At 38.5% G+C, this 17,376-nt stretch overlaps 1 protein-coding gene across 7 annotated transcripts in view; it reads left to right on the forward strand.

Annotated features, from left to right (window-relative positions):
- YLPM1 (YLP motif containing 1) overlaps positions 1–17,376 on the forward strand; it is a 52,139-nt gene that overhangs the window by 17,373 nt on the left and 17,390 nt on the right. For 3 of the 7 annotated variants that reach the window (XM_065840247.2, XM_071809435.1, XM_065840249.2), the window contains exons 6-18: positions 2,112–2,217; positions 4,303–4,546; positions 5,703–5,795; positions 6,180–6,354; positions 6,494–6,639; positions 6,997–7,184; positions 7,808–7,870; positions 8,158–8,277; positions 8,560–8,736; positions 8,948–9,031; positions 9,288–9,371; positions 12,364–12,450; positions 15,499–15,550. In XM_065840247.2, the coding sequence (XP_065696319.1) occupies positions 2,112–2,217; positions 4,303–4,546; positions 5,703–5,795; positions 6,180–6,354; positions 6,494–6,639; positions 6,997–7,184; positions 7,808–7,870; positions 8,158–8,277; positions 8,560–8,736; positions 8,948–9,031; positions 9,288–9,371; positions 12,364–12,450; positions 15,499–15,550 (1,619 nt within the window). Of the gene's footprint in view, positions 1–2,111; positions 2,218–4,065; positions 4,547–5,702; positions 5,796–6,179; positions 6,355–6,493; positions 6,640–6,996; positions 7,185–7,807; positions 7,871–8,157; positions 8,278–8,559; positions 8,737–8,947; positions 9,032–9,287; positions 9,372–12,363; positions 12,451–15,498; positions 15,551–17,376 lie in introns of all 7 variants that reach the window. The other 4 variants (XM_065840250.2, XM_065840248.2, XM_065840245.2 and 1 more) reach the window with 3 other exon arrangements.

Below are 17,376 nucleotides of genomic sequence, written 5' to 3' on the forward strand. Positions count from 1 at the left end.
GTCAAGAGGATATGAATGCAAGAGTTCACCAAGACCACATTTTAGAAAGCAGCTACTAGACTCCCGAAGCCTCAATAGGTGTTTATTTCAAAACAAGGAATAGCATATCCTCTTAAACATCAGAAACATCCTAGGGCTCAGTAAATTTAGTAATGTAAGAATGAAGAGAGCACATACCATCTCTCCAAGTGCTTTCATTGTGATTTGGTGCACTAAATGTATTCATTTAAAAAAAAAAAAACAAAGTTTTTACTATTTTCAGTGAATGAGATGTTTCAGAGTTTCAGAGGAGATTGTAGAGGAAAGAGAAAGCATCTTGGAGGCAGAGGTTCATGTGGTTCATCCTCTTCATGAGTTACTGAGAGAGCTAAGAATTGGTGCCTAGTGAAGATGGGGTTTTAATTTCACAAACAAGATATTATGCTAAAATAATAGGCAATTAAAATGGATGTGTGGTTATTATTAGTGCATTTAGATGAAGCCATGTTGAAAGATTCAGACACATTTTGCACTTCTCTTGAAGCTGTCTTGTTTACAGACATATAAAATTGCTAAGCATCTGTCACGTATGGAAGGCCTTAGTTGCACACCAAAATGCAAGAAAAGTAATGTTAAAGAGGGAAGGAGGGACTTTTGTTCTGAAGAATTTATTTTTTTGCTGCAATTAGATTAATTAAACAGGTGTTAGTAACTGTGAAATCTGTGTTATAAAGCAAGAGTTGCCAAAAGTTTTGGAGCAACATGTCCTTTTCAGCTTCCTGACTTTCTTTTTGCCTCAGGTTGCCAGGCATATGTGTTGCTGTTTAATGTGACTGGCTGCAAGCTAGTGGACTTAATCTAGGGACCATAGTTTGGGAATCGCTGCCCAAGTGAATAATGTACATGGGCTGAAATATTTAAACATAGAAAGTAAAATGTTTTATGTAAGAAAGTAGATACATACGCCTCTTTCTAAGCCAGTAAAAAGGGGAAATGTAAACATGATCAATAAACAAAAAACTAAATTGGTTATGCTGGTACTTCTCATCAGATTCTTATAAGCAGGTGACCCCAATCTGGACAGTGGGAAAAATGTTAATAGAGACTACTTGTGATGTTTTTTGAGCCAGGAGTTATACCAGTAGTGTGGTGCATAAATGCTTTCATTTCCCAAGGTAGAGCCTTCATCTGGCTTTGCTTTTATTGTGTGTAAAACAGCAGACTCTGAACTGCATGCTGCGCTGTGTTTGTTACCTGGTGTATTTTTCCTAAGACAGGTGTAAAGAAGACCTTTCAAGTGCTAGCAATTGCTAAGTTGACTCTTTGTACTAATGCAGCACTTTGGATCCCTTTCTGTGAGCACAGTTCCCCTCGCACTGGACACCAAACAGATGGGTTGCCAGTCAGGGTGGCCCCTGTTCTGCCTAGTACAGAGGGGTCCCGCTCTTAGTTGTTCTTTGGGCACTACTTCAATACATGCAATCATATAAACAAAGAGTTATTAGCGATTTTTAAAACTGGATAAAAGGCATGCAAATGGAAACTGAAAGGAAATAATATTGAATAGATGAATCTTTGTAATCCAGTGGTTGTGATATTCACTACTGGTCCTGGTCTCTGCTCCATAGACTAGGTAACATTTTGATATGTAAACCAAGGAAACAAAAGCTAACAGCACTTCTTTGTTTTCAAATGTTGGAGTTTCTGTTGTGTTTTGTGTTGGCCTCCGTCCTGTTAGTATGTAACCCAGAGCAAGTCGCTGAGGCACGCATCTCCACTGGGCTTCTGGTTTGCAGAAAGTGGTGTCAGAAACTAAAATCTAGCTTTGCTCTTTACTGTCAAATTGAAGTGATTCTGACCAAGCACAAAAGCATAACTATATGTTGCAGAGGAAATACGTGATCAAAAAAGGAAGCAGCTAGTATATGAAATACCTCCATGGTTAGATGGATGTGAAACAGGGATTTCTGAATCATAATGTTGACCGTGTAAAGCCTTCTGTGTCCTTTTCTTCTTTGAACTTGGCCCATGATGCTACTGCAATATGTGGTTTTCACTGTGAGCGTTGATTTCTTTGATTTTTTTTCATTTAAGCTACAGACTGATAACACTTCCTTGTGATTCATGTGCAGAGAGCAAAAAGAGCAGCTACAGAAGCTGAAAGAGTTTAAACCTGACATTTCCACACAGGACACTCCTAGATCACAGAACACAAGCACAAGACCGGGTGCCTTTCAGGTAAATTAATTTTGTGTTAACTTAATAATATGCTGGTAGCAGTTAATGTGTATGTCAGATCAGCTCTTCACTCTGTTAGTCAAACTTTTCTTTGCGGTGCCTCCTGAGCAGCCCTTACAACCTCATTGATCTTCTGTGGAGGCAAAGCAACTTCATAGTTTCTTTAGATTTTCCAAAACCTTTCTTACTCATTCAGTCCACTGTGTCTTCTGAGCATGACCCGTTGGGGCTCAACAGCCCAGACTGCTGTGGGATGATGCGCAAGAAACGGTCAGCTCTTCCACAACAGGGAACCCTCCTGTTCCCTGCCTAACTAGGTTCTGATGCTGTCTTTCAGTCTTGCTCTGCTTTTTCTACTTTAAGAGCTCTTGCTTCTTTCAAGAAGTTAAAGAGATAAATTTGAGGATTAGTCCATTGAAAAATTGAGGTATTTTAATGTAGAGGGGCCATTAGCTTTCTGTTTGCTGTCTTATTAGGAATTCTCATTACCCTCTGGAATATCATAAAGTGCATGGAAGCTGACATTTGTGTACTTCTGTGACTCCATCTCCTGTTGCGATGCAAGTTATTCCTCAGCTGCTTAATCTCCTGGTTGGTTCTGAGAACTCTTCTCAGCTGCTTATATTTGGGTTTTTTGATAATTCACACCTGGTCAGAAACCAACTGAACTTCTGCAGTCATATTAACTCAGGTTTATAAATCCTTCCTAGACCCAATAAACAATTTTGTTAAATGTATGTTGGAGGAGATACCTGAGTTGATGCACAGTCTTTATTCATCATCACATCTTAACCCCAGAGTTCTTGGTACCAGTAAATTCAGCTGTACTGACCTCTGGGTCTGACATGTAGCCCAACCAGGCTTTGTTTGTCCCTCCCTCCAGAGAAGTGTTACACAGTAAATGAGGCACTGCAAGTTTTCTTTTGCCTAGTTGTCCTCTTCCTTGTTTACAGTGTCTATAAAGTAAAATAATGGAAGCAATTTGCTCCCAGGAACTGCAGATATGTTGATGCCTTTAGGAAGTAAATTTACTCAACTTTGATATTTTGTATCTCAGACTACTTCATCCATCTGCCTAGAGGTATGCAGAGAGCTGTTGTCTTTCTTGGGATTCCTGCCTTCAGACTTCTGCTGTGGCTTTGAACTGTTACTACAAAGTTCAGCTTTGTATCTACAACCATTCTGCAAGTTTTGTGGCATCTTGCTGATAAGGCTGCCTGTAACTTGGCATCTGCCGTAGTACTGAAATGGCTGTTGTGACACAACACGTGGGGTTCTGTGGGAATGTTTGATTCATGAAGGGGTTTTGTTGTGTTGTGTTGTATTGTTCATTTTTTTCCACTGGGCAAGACCTCCCAATTTCTTATGTCGATCTGATGTTGATTGCATTAAAGGGTTTCCAGGTGATTCTGTTCTCTTGGAATTTTTCCAGTGACTTCCACAAAGAAGCTGGCCTTATCAATCCTTTTGTGTCTCACCAAGTTGCCGTCCTTTCAGACTTTTTCAGCCTCCTCACAGACAGCAGGAATCTTTGCAGACAGCAGGAGTCTTTGAGAACAAAACTGTTGTAGACACTTTTGAACAGAGATAGGTCTGCTGGAGCTTAAATTGGTAAGGTTATTTTGAAGGAGAAAATAAGTAGTATTTAAACCCTCACATAGTGAACAAACACCAGATTAATTCAGGCCACCAGTTCTTGAAATACTGTCCTCCTACCTGTAGCACCTTGATGGAGGTACTAGAAAATACTGATGATTTGATTACTGGTTGCCATTGTGCTTACTGACTTACAGAGGATGAGAGGAGGTTAGATTACAGATCTACATTAAAAGTGCTTTCTGCATCTAGGTCTCTTCTCAGCTATCTTCAGAGGCACCAGTAGAAGCCCAAGCTATTAAACCTTCTCCTGCTGTTATTATAAAGCCTCCCGTGTTGTTCAGACAGCCCACCCCTGTGACAAGACCAAGTGCCCCACTGACAAGGCCTGCTACACCTATGACAAGGCCACATGCTCCAGTTTCTACTCCAACCACAACCCCGAGTCATGGTCAGTCTTTAAACCCATCACCTTCTGCTGTGGAACAGGAACGCTGGGATGAGGATTCTTTCCACGGACTCTGGGACACAAATGAGGATAAAGGAGCAAATATGGAGTACGAGTTGTGTAAACAGGAGTCAATGATGCCTCCACCCATCTCCTCACCTGTGAAAGTACCTGATATTCACACCTCTGTTCCGTCAGCCGTACCAATGTCCCTTCCTCCAGTTATTCCACCGGTTCCTAAAGCACCTGTAATTCAGCAAACTGTAGATTATGGCCACGGGCGAGGTGGGTATCAGAGTGTATTTGTTTGTTCTGTAATGGAGAACTAATTAGTCCTCCTAGCTTCTTTCTAAAGGAGCGTGCGACGCAAAGCATGCCACTCTGCACTTGACCTGTGGGCTACCTACGCTGTGATCTAACGCTAAGCAATGCTTAGCGTTAGTGTGTAACCTCCAACCTTGAGTTTAATGTTTTCTTCAGTGTTGGGCTATTTCATGTGAACTGAATGGTTATAGCCTTATCTGCTTCTGATGAACACCAACTGATGTGATCGCATCAGTGGTTTATATTTAGATTGATATTGATACTTGGATACCCTTAATCCCTTTGTAGCTGAGTATGGAAATAACTGTGCTAGAAAGTACTTCAGATTGTTAGAGTTCTTAAGTGTGACTTAGTAATTTATAGCTGAATGTGACTGGTGTTTGCATTATTAACATACTGCTTGATGAGTGTGAGGTACCCTCTAGACAGGGAGGGAGGAAAAGTCCTAGTTCTGATGGGCGTGCACACTAAACAGGCATTTAACATATAAACAGGAAAGGGCTCTGATTTTTAGTATTGGGCTTATCAAAGCTAAAATTCAACACTATTTTTTAAAATATAATTAATTTCCCTCATTCTTTAACAGGAGCAAAATCATGTTGTAAATAAGTTTTTAAATTGTGTGTTGTCATTTAAAGAACATTTTTTCTCTCTCTAAGGTGCCATAACATGAATTGAAGTCATATCAATTCGATTAAGTAGATGTTTTAATAAAAGCTGTTGGAAATATTGTCACTGTTAGGAATCTAATCAATTAATATTCTTGGCATTACAGTAGTTCTATGAGTTATTGACTTTAACAGCATTTTAATGTTTATAATATTCTGACCATGCATGCTACCTGAAGTCACCAGAAAAGGCATAAGTCCCATTCTTAAGATAAAGTGGTACACATGCTTACACACACACTCACACACACACCTCACTTCAGACTTTGAAAACCATGGTGTTGTGTATTTATGTATAGCTCTTTTTGCATTATCCATTAAAAGAAAAATTAGTAAGTTATTCCAGTCACTTTTAATGCTGTTGGCAGATTACTTTTCACGGCAGAGGAAAGGAAATGAAAGAGGGGTATTTTAAGACCTTAATTATTTTTTAAATTATTTTTAACCAGATATAACCACCAGTAAAGTGGAACAGATTCCATATGGGGAGAGGGTAACCCTGCGTCCAGAACCTCTACCGGAGAGGCAAACATTTCAAAAAGGTAGGGAGTGCTTGTCTAGTTGTCAGACAGTTAGTTAGCTCTTAAGAAAAGTTGTAAGATACTAAAAGTTTTTTTTAAAGAGGCGCTTTATTTTCTTCAGAGGCCCATAAGAATAGCAGTTTATATTGTCAAGAGGAGTAATGCAGTCAGTGACCTAACCACTTTAAAAATTCAGTTTTGTTGCTTTAAGTAGGATTTCATGGTATAGTTGTCTGCTCCAGTTTGGGAAAGAGATTCACTGGCTGATTAAGTCCATTCTAGCCCTCGCATCATATGTTTCTGTATACTTTTCTTGCACTCTTGTTTGTTGCTTTTCCTTCAAAAATGATAGAGAATTCAGAGTATGTTTTAGTTGTTTAGATTTCCATGGGTTTCTCCTTTTAGAGCACCCCAGTCGTTACAACAGAGAAAGAGATCGTGAGCCTTATTTTGAACGTCCAGGTAATTCTAACACAGATCATCGAGATTTCAAGAGAGAGCGAGAATTGCACAGAGACCGTGGTTCTGTGGACTATGAAAGAGAGAGATATGAGAAAGAGCGGCATCCCCGAGATGACAGGTACATTCTTTCAAAACGTTATTGAAATCAATACAGTTCTGGCTGTGTTGTGTATCAGGCTGCCCATTTTGCCGTTGAGGTACATGTTTATTTCTCTCTGGAATCCATAGTAGAAATACACAAAATACTCTTTTGACAGGGTTCTACCTACTACACCTTCAAGGACTCCATCTTATCGTGACAAGAAAGACCATCTCTCCTCTAGGCGGGGTGGTTTTGAGAGACCGCCATATGAACGAAAGACGGATCGTCCAGCATATGATCATGGGTCTTCCATGTTTGGAGGTAAAGTTCCTCAACCTTGAAGCCATGCTAGATTATGAAAAATATGGACTCCCAGAGGGGAAGATGAATTGGGAGATGATTAATTGGTTTGCAGTATTTCCTCATTCAGAAAATGTAATTCAGAAAATTTTATTCGGGTGGTGTCGTGTAGTTTTGTTTCTCAGTGGTGATGATATCAGCAACACAACAGTTATATGCTCTGATAAAAAATGTCTTTGATTGCAATAGGTTCAAGATTATAAATTTTAATTATTTGGGGAGGACAAATCTGTGAATTTATCCTAAAATAATGAAGGAATGTTCAAATCAACTCAGCTGGGTATGAACATCTTAATTTTTTTATTTTACTGAACTAAGAAAATTCTTCTGTCCAAACACTGGAATTTGAAGGTGATCGTAGAAATTACCCTGAGGAAAGGATTCCTATTTCTGCTCCAACAATTCCCCGTCAACCACCACCTGCTCCACGAGTGGAAAGGAAGCCAGAATCTAAAAATGTAGATGATATTTTGAAGCCACCAGGACGGGATAGCAGGCCAGAGAGGGTGAGTATGCAATCTGAAAGCAGCAATTTGGTTTCTGCAAGGTCTGTATTCAGATAAAATGCTCATGGGAACAAGCCTACATTTGAGGAAACTCTGGAAGTTCTCTTCATTCCTTTGCAAATGCCTACAGTGTTGTAGCATAGCTATTAGGAGTCCATGGGAGATGTAAACTTCCTGGGAATGCTAAGATGAAACTCCTATTAGTGGGTAATGATAATATATTTTAGACTCTTCTGAGACCTTCACTTGGGTTTTTGATGTATTAGAGGAAAGACTTGGCTTGACTCGGAGATTCAGCAATTCACCATATAAATGAAGAAAGAACAAGATTCAGGCTTTAAAGCGTTTCATTCAGTTAGTTTTATCTGAACCAGATCTATAACATCTTACACAGTATAAGCTGCTGAGATTATTGATGTCATATACTCTTATTCTATAGAACTACTGCCATTCCTTACAACCTGATTGGTAAAATATACAGTAAGGCATGGTACTGGCTTTGCTTGATGATACGCAAAAAATGTGAGCCCAGAGCACATAATTTTCTGGAAGAAAAATTTTGCAAAAGAGATTGTGTTAAATGTGGTACAGTATCCTACCATCTTACATGATCTTTGTTTCAGATTGTAATCATAATGAGAGGGTTGCCTGGCAGTGGAAAGACACATGTAGCAAAACTCATCAGGGTATGTAAACAGCCACTCACTGTGTAGTGCTGCTTGTCTTTTCCGTGCACTTTCTCTGCTGTTTGCTTCTGTTTGTCTGGAATTTCAGCCTGTTGTTATTTCACATTCCATGTCTTCATACAGAATGTGAATCCCCTCCACCCTCAGCAAGCATGAGGGATACTGTTCTCCTTGTTTTGAATATGAAGTAGGGATCTGCACTTTGCCAAAAGTGTTTTGAAGACTCTCCATAGCAGAATGGAATTTTTATAGCAGGAGTATATGTTTTATTTTTGCTTTCTTCTCAGGATAAAGAAGTAGAGTGTGGAGGACCTGCGCCAAGGGTGCTCAGCCTAGATGACTATTTCATTACTGAAGTGGAAAAAGAAGAGAGAGACCCAGATACAGGGAAAAAAGTGAAAAAGAAGGTACTTTTAATTCAGTTGCTTATCCTAACAAAGAAACAAGACATTCTGGAGCAACACAGTGGCGATTGGAGTTTCAGTCTATGGCTCTAGAAGAGTGCAGAGGTCTGTGGGCTTTTTTTCAAAAGAAGTCAATGTAACCTAAGAGCAGGATGGGCAAATTCTTAAAAGATGGCCTGGAAGATGTTTTTCTCATGCCAGTGTACTTTGTGGTCATGACGTTCAGCAGTCGAACATTAGTAACTTAATAGGTGTCCTCCTTAAATGCTTTTGTCTTTGATAAAGGTGATGGAGTATGAATATGAAGCTGAAATGGAGGAGACCTATCGTACCAGCATGTTTAAAACTTTCAAAAAGACCTTGGATGATGGCTTCTTCCCCTTCATTATCCTTGATGCTATCAATGACAGAGTGCGACATTTTGAACAGTTTTGGAGTGCTGCAAAAACCAAGGGATTTGAGGTAATGGCACCTAGAAAGTATTTGAACTTCTCAGTACTTGTATGCTGGTATTTCTGAACTTTTGAATGCAAAGTCCTTCCCACATTTGGGAAAAATGCTGTTGTCTACAGTTACAAATTTACCTTTCTTAGAATGTAGAGCTGCAGAGTGTATCATCAGGTAGAAAAAGAGTTCTAAAAATTGATTTACAATATTTTTATTGTCTTTCTAGGTGTACTTAGCTGAAATGAGTGCAGATAACCAGACATGTTCCAAGAGGAATATTCATGGACGCAAGCTAAAGGACATCAGCAGGGTAACTGTATACATCTGGAGTCAGAGGATTAATGATAGGTTTTGTTGTGCTTTCAGGCTTGCTGTTGTTGAAGAACTATTGGCTTCTTTTATACATAATGCTTACCCTATTCCTCTAAGAAGAGCTGGTAGTTATTTCATGGGATTGATTTATATTACTTAACTACACATATTTCTTGTTTGTGATCAGAAAGCAATTTTCCAGTGAATCTGTTATATTTTCAGAGGTGCTTCATTTTTGTTTGTTTTTTTGTTAGATGTCTGATCACTGGGAGGCAGCACCACGTCACATGATGCGCCTTGACATTCGTTCTCTGTTGCAGGATGCTGCTATTGAAGAGGTGAGAATCTGTGCTTGTTAAAATTACAAATTATGTAGATGTGTCTATACTGAAAATACAAAGCAGAGAAAGGTATGACCACAACAGAGCAGTTATACTTGGCACTGTAGAAAGCTATAAATACTGTCAGACAAGTGTATTCTGTTATTCTTATCAGTTACCCAAACGCAAAGGTACATGTTACTTTTTTTCACCATTTTGGAGCCCACACTTAGGCATTTTTGAGGAAGAGTTGAAGCTACTTTGCTCTTTAGCCACTGTTGAGTATCAATTAAAGAGGATGTTTGCTCAGCACTTTTTCCAGGTTACTGGATTAATTAGATTGTAATTTGAGGAAGTAATTTGATAAAATAAATAAGTAAACAGACAAATTTGAGCTCTTTTGGTCCCTGCTTTGAGAAATACAGGCCTATAGCAGAGAATGAAAAAATAAATAACATGTAGCAGAAGATTACACTTGATGTAGAAGTATGCTTCCTTTTTATTCTATTAGCAGTTTGTCATGACATGCATTGATACCAAAAAGTTGGCAAAAAGACTCCTTAACACTGTTTTGAAAGTGTTAAAAAGCAGGCACTATTAGGGACTGGCTATCTAAAATTTCAGCTTATGGATCTGACAGTAAAATTTTTTGCACAATTTGTTGTATTACTGGCTTCTACTGAGCAGTTTTTAGGCCTGTGGTATCTCTGCTCATGCACCTCTCTACACAGGAATAGTTATAGGGTAGTTCCACAGGTATTTGCACACTGATTGGCATGTCATCTTTCTCTGGATTATTTCTCAAGTAAGTTATGGTTTTTATCCAATTATTTCTCAAGTAAGTTATGGTTTTTATCCAATCTCCTCCATCTGAGAAGGGGATTCCAATTATGTCTATCCCCGTCTCTTTACTCACATACGCCGGCATATGCATGCAAATACAGCAATCACTTACATCTGTTCCTTAAGAGATATTTTGAACCAGCTTTAAATGGGTGTTCTTATCCCAAGGCCCTGTCCAAAAATCCCAACTCTCTAGAAAAATAGTGCCAATAATAAGATAATATCTCCCTTCCATTTTGGTAGTAAGACCCTCTTGGTGAATCGAAGCCTTAAGGGTGATATGTTCTCTGAGACCCCAGGGGTTTCTGCCCTTTTTACTCTTGAATAAGGAACCCAAGATTTTACACCATTTAGCTTCAATGCTGTGAAAGTTGTCAGGAGCACTTGATGTGGTCCTTTTCTCTTAGACTGTGAAGGTTCAGGGTCCCAGTCCGTGAGATACACCCAGTAGCGTGGTTTGAGGTCGTGAGCTGGTACGTCGAGCCCAGTTGGCCTTGAGCCCACAACGACCTGCTGTAGATCCTGTAGAGTTTTACTCAAAGATATGAGATAGAGATTGAGGTCAACCCCCCCCCCTTAACATGCACGTCACCGGGGACGTGGTATTTGGTAAGGTCGCCCGTACAGTGGTTCATAGAGGCTGACTTGAAGGTTGCCCCTAGGTTGGATTCTTATTCTAAGTAGGGCTATTGGGAGGGCTTGCACCCAGGTCAGGGAAGTTTCTTGACATATTTTACTTAACTGTATCTTGATAGTACAGTTGATTCATTCTACCTTGCCACTTGCCCGTGGCCAGTATGGAGTGTGTGATTCCCATTGTATCCTTAGGCCTCTACTCACTTGTTTTACCACATCCGCAGCAAAATGTGAGCCACGATCTGAGGACGTACCTAGAGGTACCCCAAACCTAGGAATAATTTGACTTAATGAAATTCCAGTTATTTCTTTTGCCTGATTGGTGCAACAGCGGAAGGCTTCTGGCCATCCAGAAAAAGTATCAACTACTAGGACCAGTAGATATTTATACCTGTCTTTTCTAGGCAATTCTGTGAAATCAGTCTGCCGGTGCTCTCCAGGTACATTTCCAGATTTTATAACTGCCATTACTACTTTATTAGCAGTATTTGGATTATTTCTTTTACAATTGCTGTACTTTTGTGCTGCTGTTTGTACAATCTGTGCCATTTTAGGTCCTATGATGGACTTTCATAAATGTTTTAACAGTTTTCCTGTACTCCAATGAGTGGCCTCATGTTCTCATTTTATTATTTGACATAGGATGGGCTCATGAACTGCAGCTTGCACAGTGAGAGTAATTGCCCATCCTCTATGTTCAAAATTTGTGCCCAGGATTTCAATTAACTGACAGTCTTTAGCCCCATATTCTCTTTTTTTCTCTTGACAGAGCTATTTCTCAAATTTCCTATTTCAAATTTGGTCTTACCCACTTGGTGAGCTCTACAACGCATAATAGTGCCTTCAAGCAAGGTTAAAATTTGTTTGCTGTGCTTGATCGATGTCCTTTGAGCTGTCAATAGTTCTTTTTCTTTCCACATAGCTCCATGTGCGTGGACTACTCCAAATGCATATTTCGAGTTAGTCCAAATGTTCATCCGTTTTCCTTCACTCAGTTCCAGGGCTTGAGTGAGTGCTATCAATTGTGTTTTGGGCTGGTACATCGGAGGGCAAGGCACCCGATTCAGTTACCTTATCCTGGGTAGTCACCGCATATCCTGTTCTCTGTATTGTGTTAATCTCTATGGTTATTATTCTTCTGCCATGATATTTAAATATACAAAATATAAAGGCTTGATAGAGATGTTCTTTGCAGAAGGAACCATTTCAATGGTGTTTAAATGACAAGTTTAAGAAATTTTTCTGATATTTCAAGTTTTGAAACATGATTTTGCAATAAGAAGTATCTTAGAGCTACTGGTAGCACAAAGAATGCATGTGAAAGAGCATAAACAATTGCTGCTTTCCCACACTGTTTGTCACTCTGTAGCTAGAAGGGAACCTGCTTCTGAGGGAAGCCAAAATGGAGCCAGTATTGAACGTTTTCTTTCCTCTTCTATTTGAACTTGGAATCTTCTACTTACTCTGCTAAAAAGATAATACTTAGAAGTCAAGCAGTGCCTTATAAGTCCATGCTTGTGATTTGGAACAGGTGGAGATGGAGGATTTTGATGCAAATATTGAAGACCAGAAAGAAGAAGTAAAGAAGGATACAGCAGAGGAGGAAGAAAGTGAACTGGTAGGGGACACATCACCCATCTCTAACAAAATGTTTGTTAATGTGTCTGAGGGAGAATCTCAGTCTTATAAATGCCAACAACCCATTGCCATACTTAGCACTTGGATCTTAATACATACCTTTCTAGTCATTTGCCTCTTAGACATTTCTAGGAGAACTTTAATGCTAAATCACGTTATTCCTAGCTGAGGTTTTTTAAGAATCTGTGAGTACATGCCACAAACAACATTATCAGTGGAGCATGGCAACATGCCTCTTACAGCCATTTTCAAATTGCAGTACACTATAGTGATGTCTTCCAGATTATCTAAGAATTACGCCAAATGGAGGGATGGGAAGAATGGGCAAAGATGAATTTAGCTTATTTCCTTTCACGTGTTTAGAGAACTCTTCTTGACTGTCACGGGTATGACAACAGTTATGAATACTTTGTCAGGGCTTGCTGACTTTGTCAGTAGGTATTTCCAAGTTGAAGGATTAGGTCTCTTGGATAAATTAAGGTTAGAGAATTGCCCTGAGGGCTGGCATTTTTAGGAATGTATTTAAAAGGCTATGGAAGGCTTCCTAATGTAACTTCTTGGTATGTTTTGGAGCTGCAACTGGTTAGTGCTTGATGAGTTGAATGTGTCATACTGTGGTTCCCACAACGAAGCAGTTAAACTCCAATAAACAGGAAGTAACCAAAAATATCTTCAGACTAGCCAAGTCCTTTTTCTTGATGGACATTTACTGTTCCTCAAGAGTGGCAGTTTAGAAAGCAGCTGAAATACAGCATAAAAAAAAATAAAGCTTAGGTGGTGGTTTTCAATAAACGTCTGTTTTTTTGCAACATGACTCATTTATTCTCTTTACTAAATTATTCTTTGGCACAGAGTATAAGACTGCATGAAGTATGGTTAGGACTTTTCAAAGATGCATCCATGTTTACAAGAATATGGCTGCTAGTCTAATTTCTTGGAAATTAGCTATATCTAGGGATGAAAGTTGTCTTCAGCTTTTGAGACCTCTGCATAAATGTCTGTCTGTGTATGTGCGTGTTTATGGGCTCTGGGGAGTGTCTTAATGTACAGCATGTATAACAACAGACCTTTTCTTTATGAGACAAGGAGAAAGCTTGGTGGTAAAAAATGCAAATTGTTAATAACTAAAAGTAATCTTAAGTATAAGGATGTTTTCTATTCAGATTCATAAGAGATGAAAAATAGCAAAGAATTATTTGCTGTGTGTGATTTCTGCTATTCATTCACATGGCTAATCTCAGAGAGAGCTATGTCAGACAGAACGGTGGAGCAGTACGGTGGGTTTGGTATCCATTGCCTTCTTGAGAGCAGTTGGTAAGGGTTCTTCAGTACATTTTGCTGCATTTAATCCTGAGGAAAAGGAGAGGTCTGAAGCTCCTGCCATCTGGCAGATGTCCTTGAAATATCCAGCTGTCTTGTACCAAAGCATGAAGTCTGAATCTTTTCTTATCCTATCTGAGGAATGAGATATTGTACAGATTCAGCACACAAGAGGCCATTTCACACCATCAAAGTCACTCTTTTGTTGCTATTTATCAACTCTCCCAGGGTTGCTTGTAGCATTCAGACGATTCTTACTTTTTTGTGCTTGATGGTATGAATTATTGATGCATTTCATGTAGTGTTCTCACCAGTGTATCACACCTCACTTTGTTGGATATGTGCTTCTAGCTGTGGTGTAAATTTCTGAGGACATTTTAATGTGCAACTTGGTTTGAAAGTATAAATATAAATATACATGAAGTTTATTTATTTGTTACAAGGAAATATTGCAGCACAAACTGTCTTAGTTTGTCTTGATTACAGACTTGATTAAAAAGCAATACAATACAGAGATCTGATCATCTCAAGTCATTGATATATGCTTTATGGAAAAAAGGTCTGTCAAGGATTTTGGAAGAGCAATATTGAACATAATCAAAAGTAGTGTAGCTCTCTGGAATAGTACACTCTGATTTAGTAACCCTTAGCATTGACAAATATATGTATATGTTTACCACAGTGGAGGGAACCTATAAATAGAACAGGAAGGAAGTTAGTGTAGTAGAAGTGGTCTGTGAAGTGTTTGTTTTGTTGTTGCATTCTTCTAGAGCAGTTCTTTTCTCTCTTTATTAAAAATCATTCTTAAAATAATGAAATTCTCACAGGAGTTCCGTTTCACTGTATTAAGCTTTTACGTGATTGCAGAGAAACGTAAGTAGTTTTATACCAAATCTGAAAAACAGAAATGAGTTATAAGGGTATGCTTAGTAAGGATTTATTTGTCCATGAGTGTAAAATAAAAACATAACAATATGATATCCAAAATAAATACCTTTTTTTTCAAATTTAATGTCATTATGTTCATATACAAGGAATAAACTGACTAAAGATCATTACATGTAATACATATGGTGACATTATTTGTAGGGGAAAAGTGTTTTAAAAGAATAATGGAGTTAAGAGGGTTATTTTCAAATGGAAAATAATACTTAAATCTTAGTGATTCAGCAGATACTCTCATTTAAACTAAACTTAGTATTTTGTTTAGTTGTGGACTAACCAGTCATACAAGAATTTAGTGTGTCCCTCCAAAAGGATTATTCCGTGAATCTTGTGTGTAGTAAATCTGGGAATGTATTCTTAAAAGCTCATGACTATGGTAACTTTTTCATTTGTATTTGTAAAGTTTTGAATGTTCTTTATGCCTGATAAGTTGTGTTGCAATAACTTTACCACCTGGGATAAGATAATATAGTAACTGTGCACCCAACACCATCGCTGTCTGCTGGACTCATTCTGGAGTTCTGTGTTTGCAGAGGGCAGCGCTCTTGTAGCGACTTGCGAGAGCTACTAAAATCACTGAATGGGAAGTGGATGCAGAAGTTCTGAAATACAGAGTAATTTGTTTCCTTCATCTGATAACAAGAATTGTACCTTACAAAAAGAAATATCTTAAGCTCGCATTTTAATGCTGTTTCCAGTTCAAAAGTGATATGCATGTGTGTCTCTCTCTAATCCTCCGAGCTTCTCTCTGTGTATGATTTAGGGTTACATTCCGAAAAGCAAATGGGAGATGGACACTTCTGAGGCAAAGCTAGGTGGGTATTTATTTTTTCCTGTTTCTTATAGTTGGTATCTGATGATGTTTGCAAAACCTGAATTTTCATTTTTGCTGTGCCTCCTTACCCAAGACAAAGAAATGTATTGCTATCACACGTCTCTGAAACTGCAAAAGCACCTATACAAAAAGGAATTTGTCTTCTGCCAGAGGCAAGGGAGTTATGACTTTCTAACCATCACTGGTTTATATACTCACTAATTGTTCTTCCATCTGGTCAAAGAAGGTATTTTGTCCTAAAATTCTACAAAAAGCAGTATTTCTATTGTTTATTCATCTCTTCTGTATTATAAAAAGCAAAGAGTCAACTTACATTGCACTGCATTCTTGTTCATACTGCACACCTTTTTTTCAAGCCTAAATGTCATCAGCAACTTCATACTTTCTTGGCAACATGCCTGCTAGCTAACTGTACTGAAGATGTTTCTCACTCTCCAAAATTGGCATGTGTGTGGACAAAATAGTGGCATGCTTTGAAGCTGGTTCTAAATGATTAAGTTCCAGTGTATCTTTCAACAGCTTAGGTATTAAAAAATAAAAGGTCATTATGCTTTTCAGTTTCCAGAAGAGTACTAGAATTCTTATTAATAGGATACAAAATGGACCTTCCAAGAGCACAAGGGTACTCTTTTTGCTGCATGTTTTGTTCTGTTTAGTGCTGCTGGTTCTCTTAGACATAAGCACTAATATCAGGTTTCTGTAAAAGTCAAAAGCAACTTTCAGGCTGAAATGCATGCACCAGGGCTGTGGTGGAAGGGTATACATATGGAAAGGGCTTTCTGGTAATTATGATCAGTTTCTTGGGTTTGTTTGTTTGTTCTTTTTTTACTGAACAGTAATGGTTCTAAGTGAAGATCTTAACAATGCAATCTTCATAAAACTCCTATTTTCTGTCATGTCTATGAGAAGTAACAAATATCTGAATTGGATGCAGCATGTCTTAACATTATGAGGTTTGCTTCTGCACATGTGGAACAGCCCTGCATATCATTACTTTCCAATAACTAAAATCACAACTGCGCCATAGAAGTAGCATTAGAATTCCTGGCTTACATAGACCAGCCTTTTACCTTTTGCTGTTGACTGCTTAGCTGCACCATCTCTTCTGCTGCTCTGCTCTCTTTTAAGTCACTTAAATATTCATGGAATGTATTGATGTTGTGGCACCTGCTCTACCACTGGAAGAACCTTGTACTCAGTGATTCCAGTAGATCAAACACTTAGGCAGCTAAAGACAGAATTAATTCAGGATTGTTCTGAACTTTTGTTATAAGAGTTGATTGTTTTAATATCTTATTTCTTAGGTTTATAATTATTTTTTCCCAATTATTTACGAAGTCATAGTACTGGAAAGTTGGATTCTTGAAGAACGCTCTGATGTGTTGTGTTGTATTCCAAATAACATAGACTTCTTTAAATACTAAGTAGTAGGAACAGATGCGTTGTGCTGCATACGGTGAACCTTAAGTCATGTCGTGCATTTTGCAAATATCACAGGAATCTAAAGTGTGTTCTAAAAATATTTATGTGTGGTTTCTAGCAATGTGGAGACTGTGACTGCAGCAGAAATCTACAGATAGCTTTCAAAATTTACCTTTCTCATGATCAAGTACTGCTAACAAATAGAAACAACTATGGTGCATTTCTCTGCATATGAAAACTCCGTAATGTAAAATGCAGGTTTTTTATACCGTCTCCATTCAAATGTAGAATGGGGAGCAAGCAGCAGACTGAATTTTGCGCTAAAATGAGTTATTTGCAAGGCTGTTGCAATAATCCTTTAACAGTCAAACTCCATTAGCAAAC

Source organism: Patagioenas fasciata, chromosome 5 (assembly GCF_037038585.1).
Source record: "Patagioenas fasciata isolate bPatFas1 chromosome 5, bPatFas1.hap1, whole genome shotgun sequence".
Lineage (NCBI taxonomy): Eukaryota > Metazoa > Chordata > Aves > Columbiformes > Columbidae > Patagioenas > Patagioenas fasciata.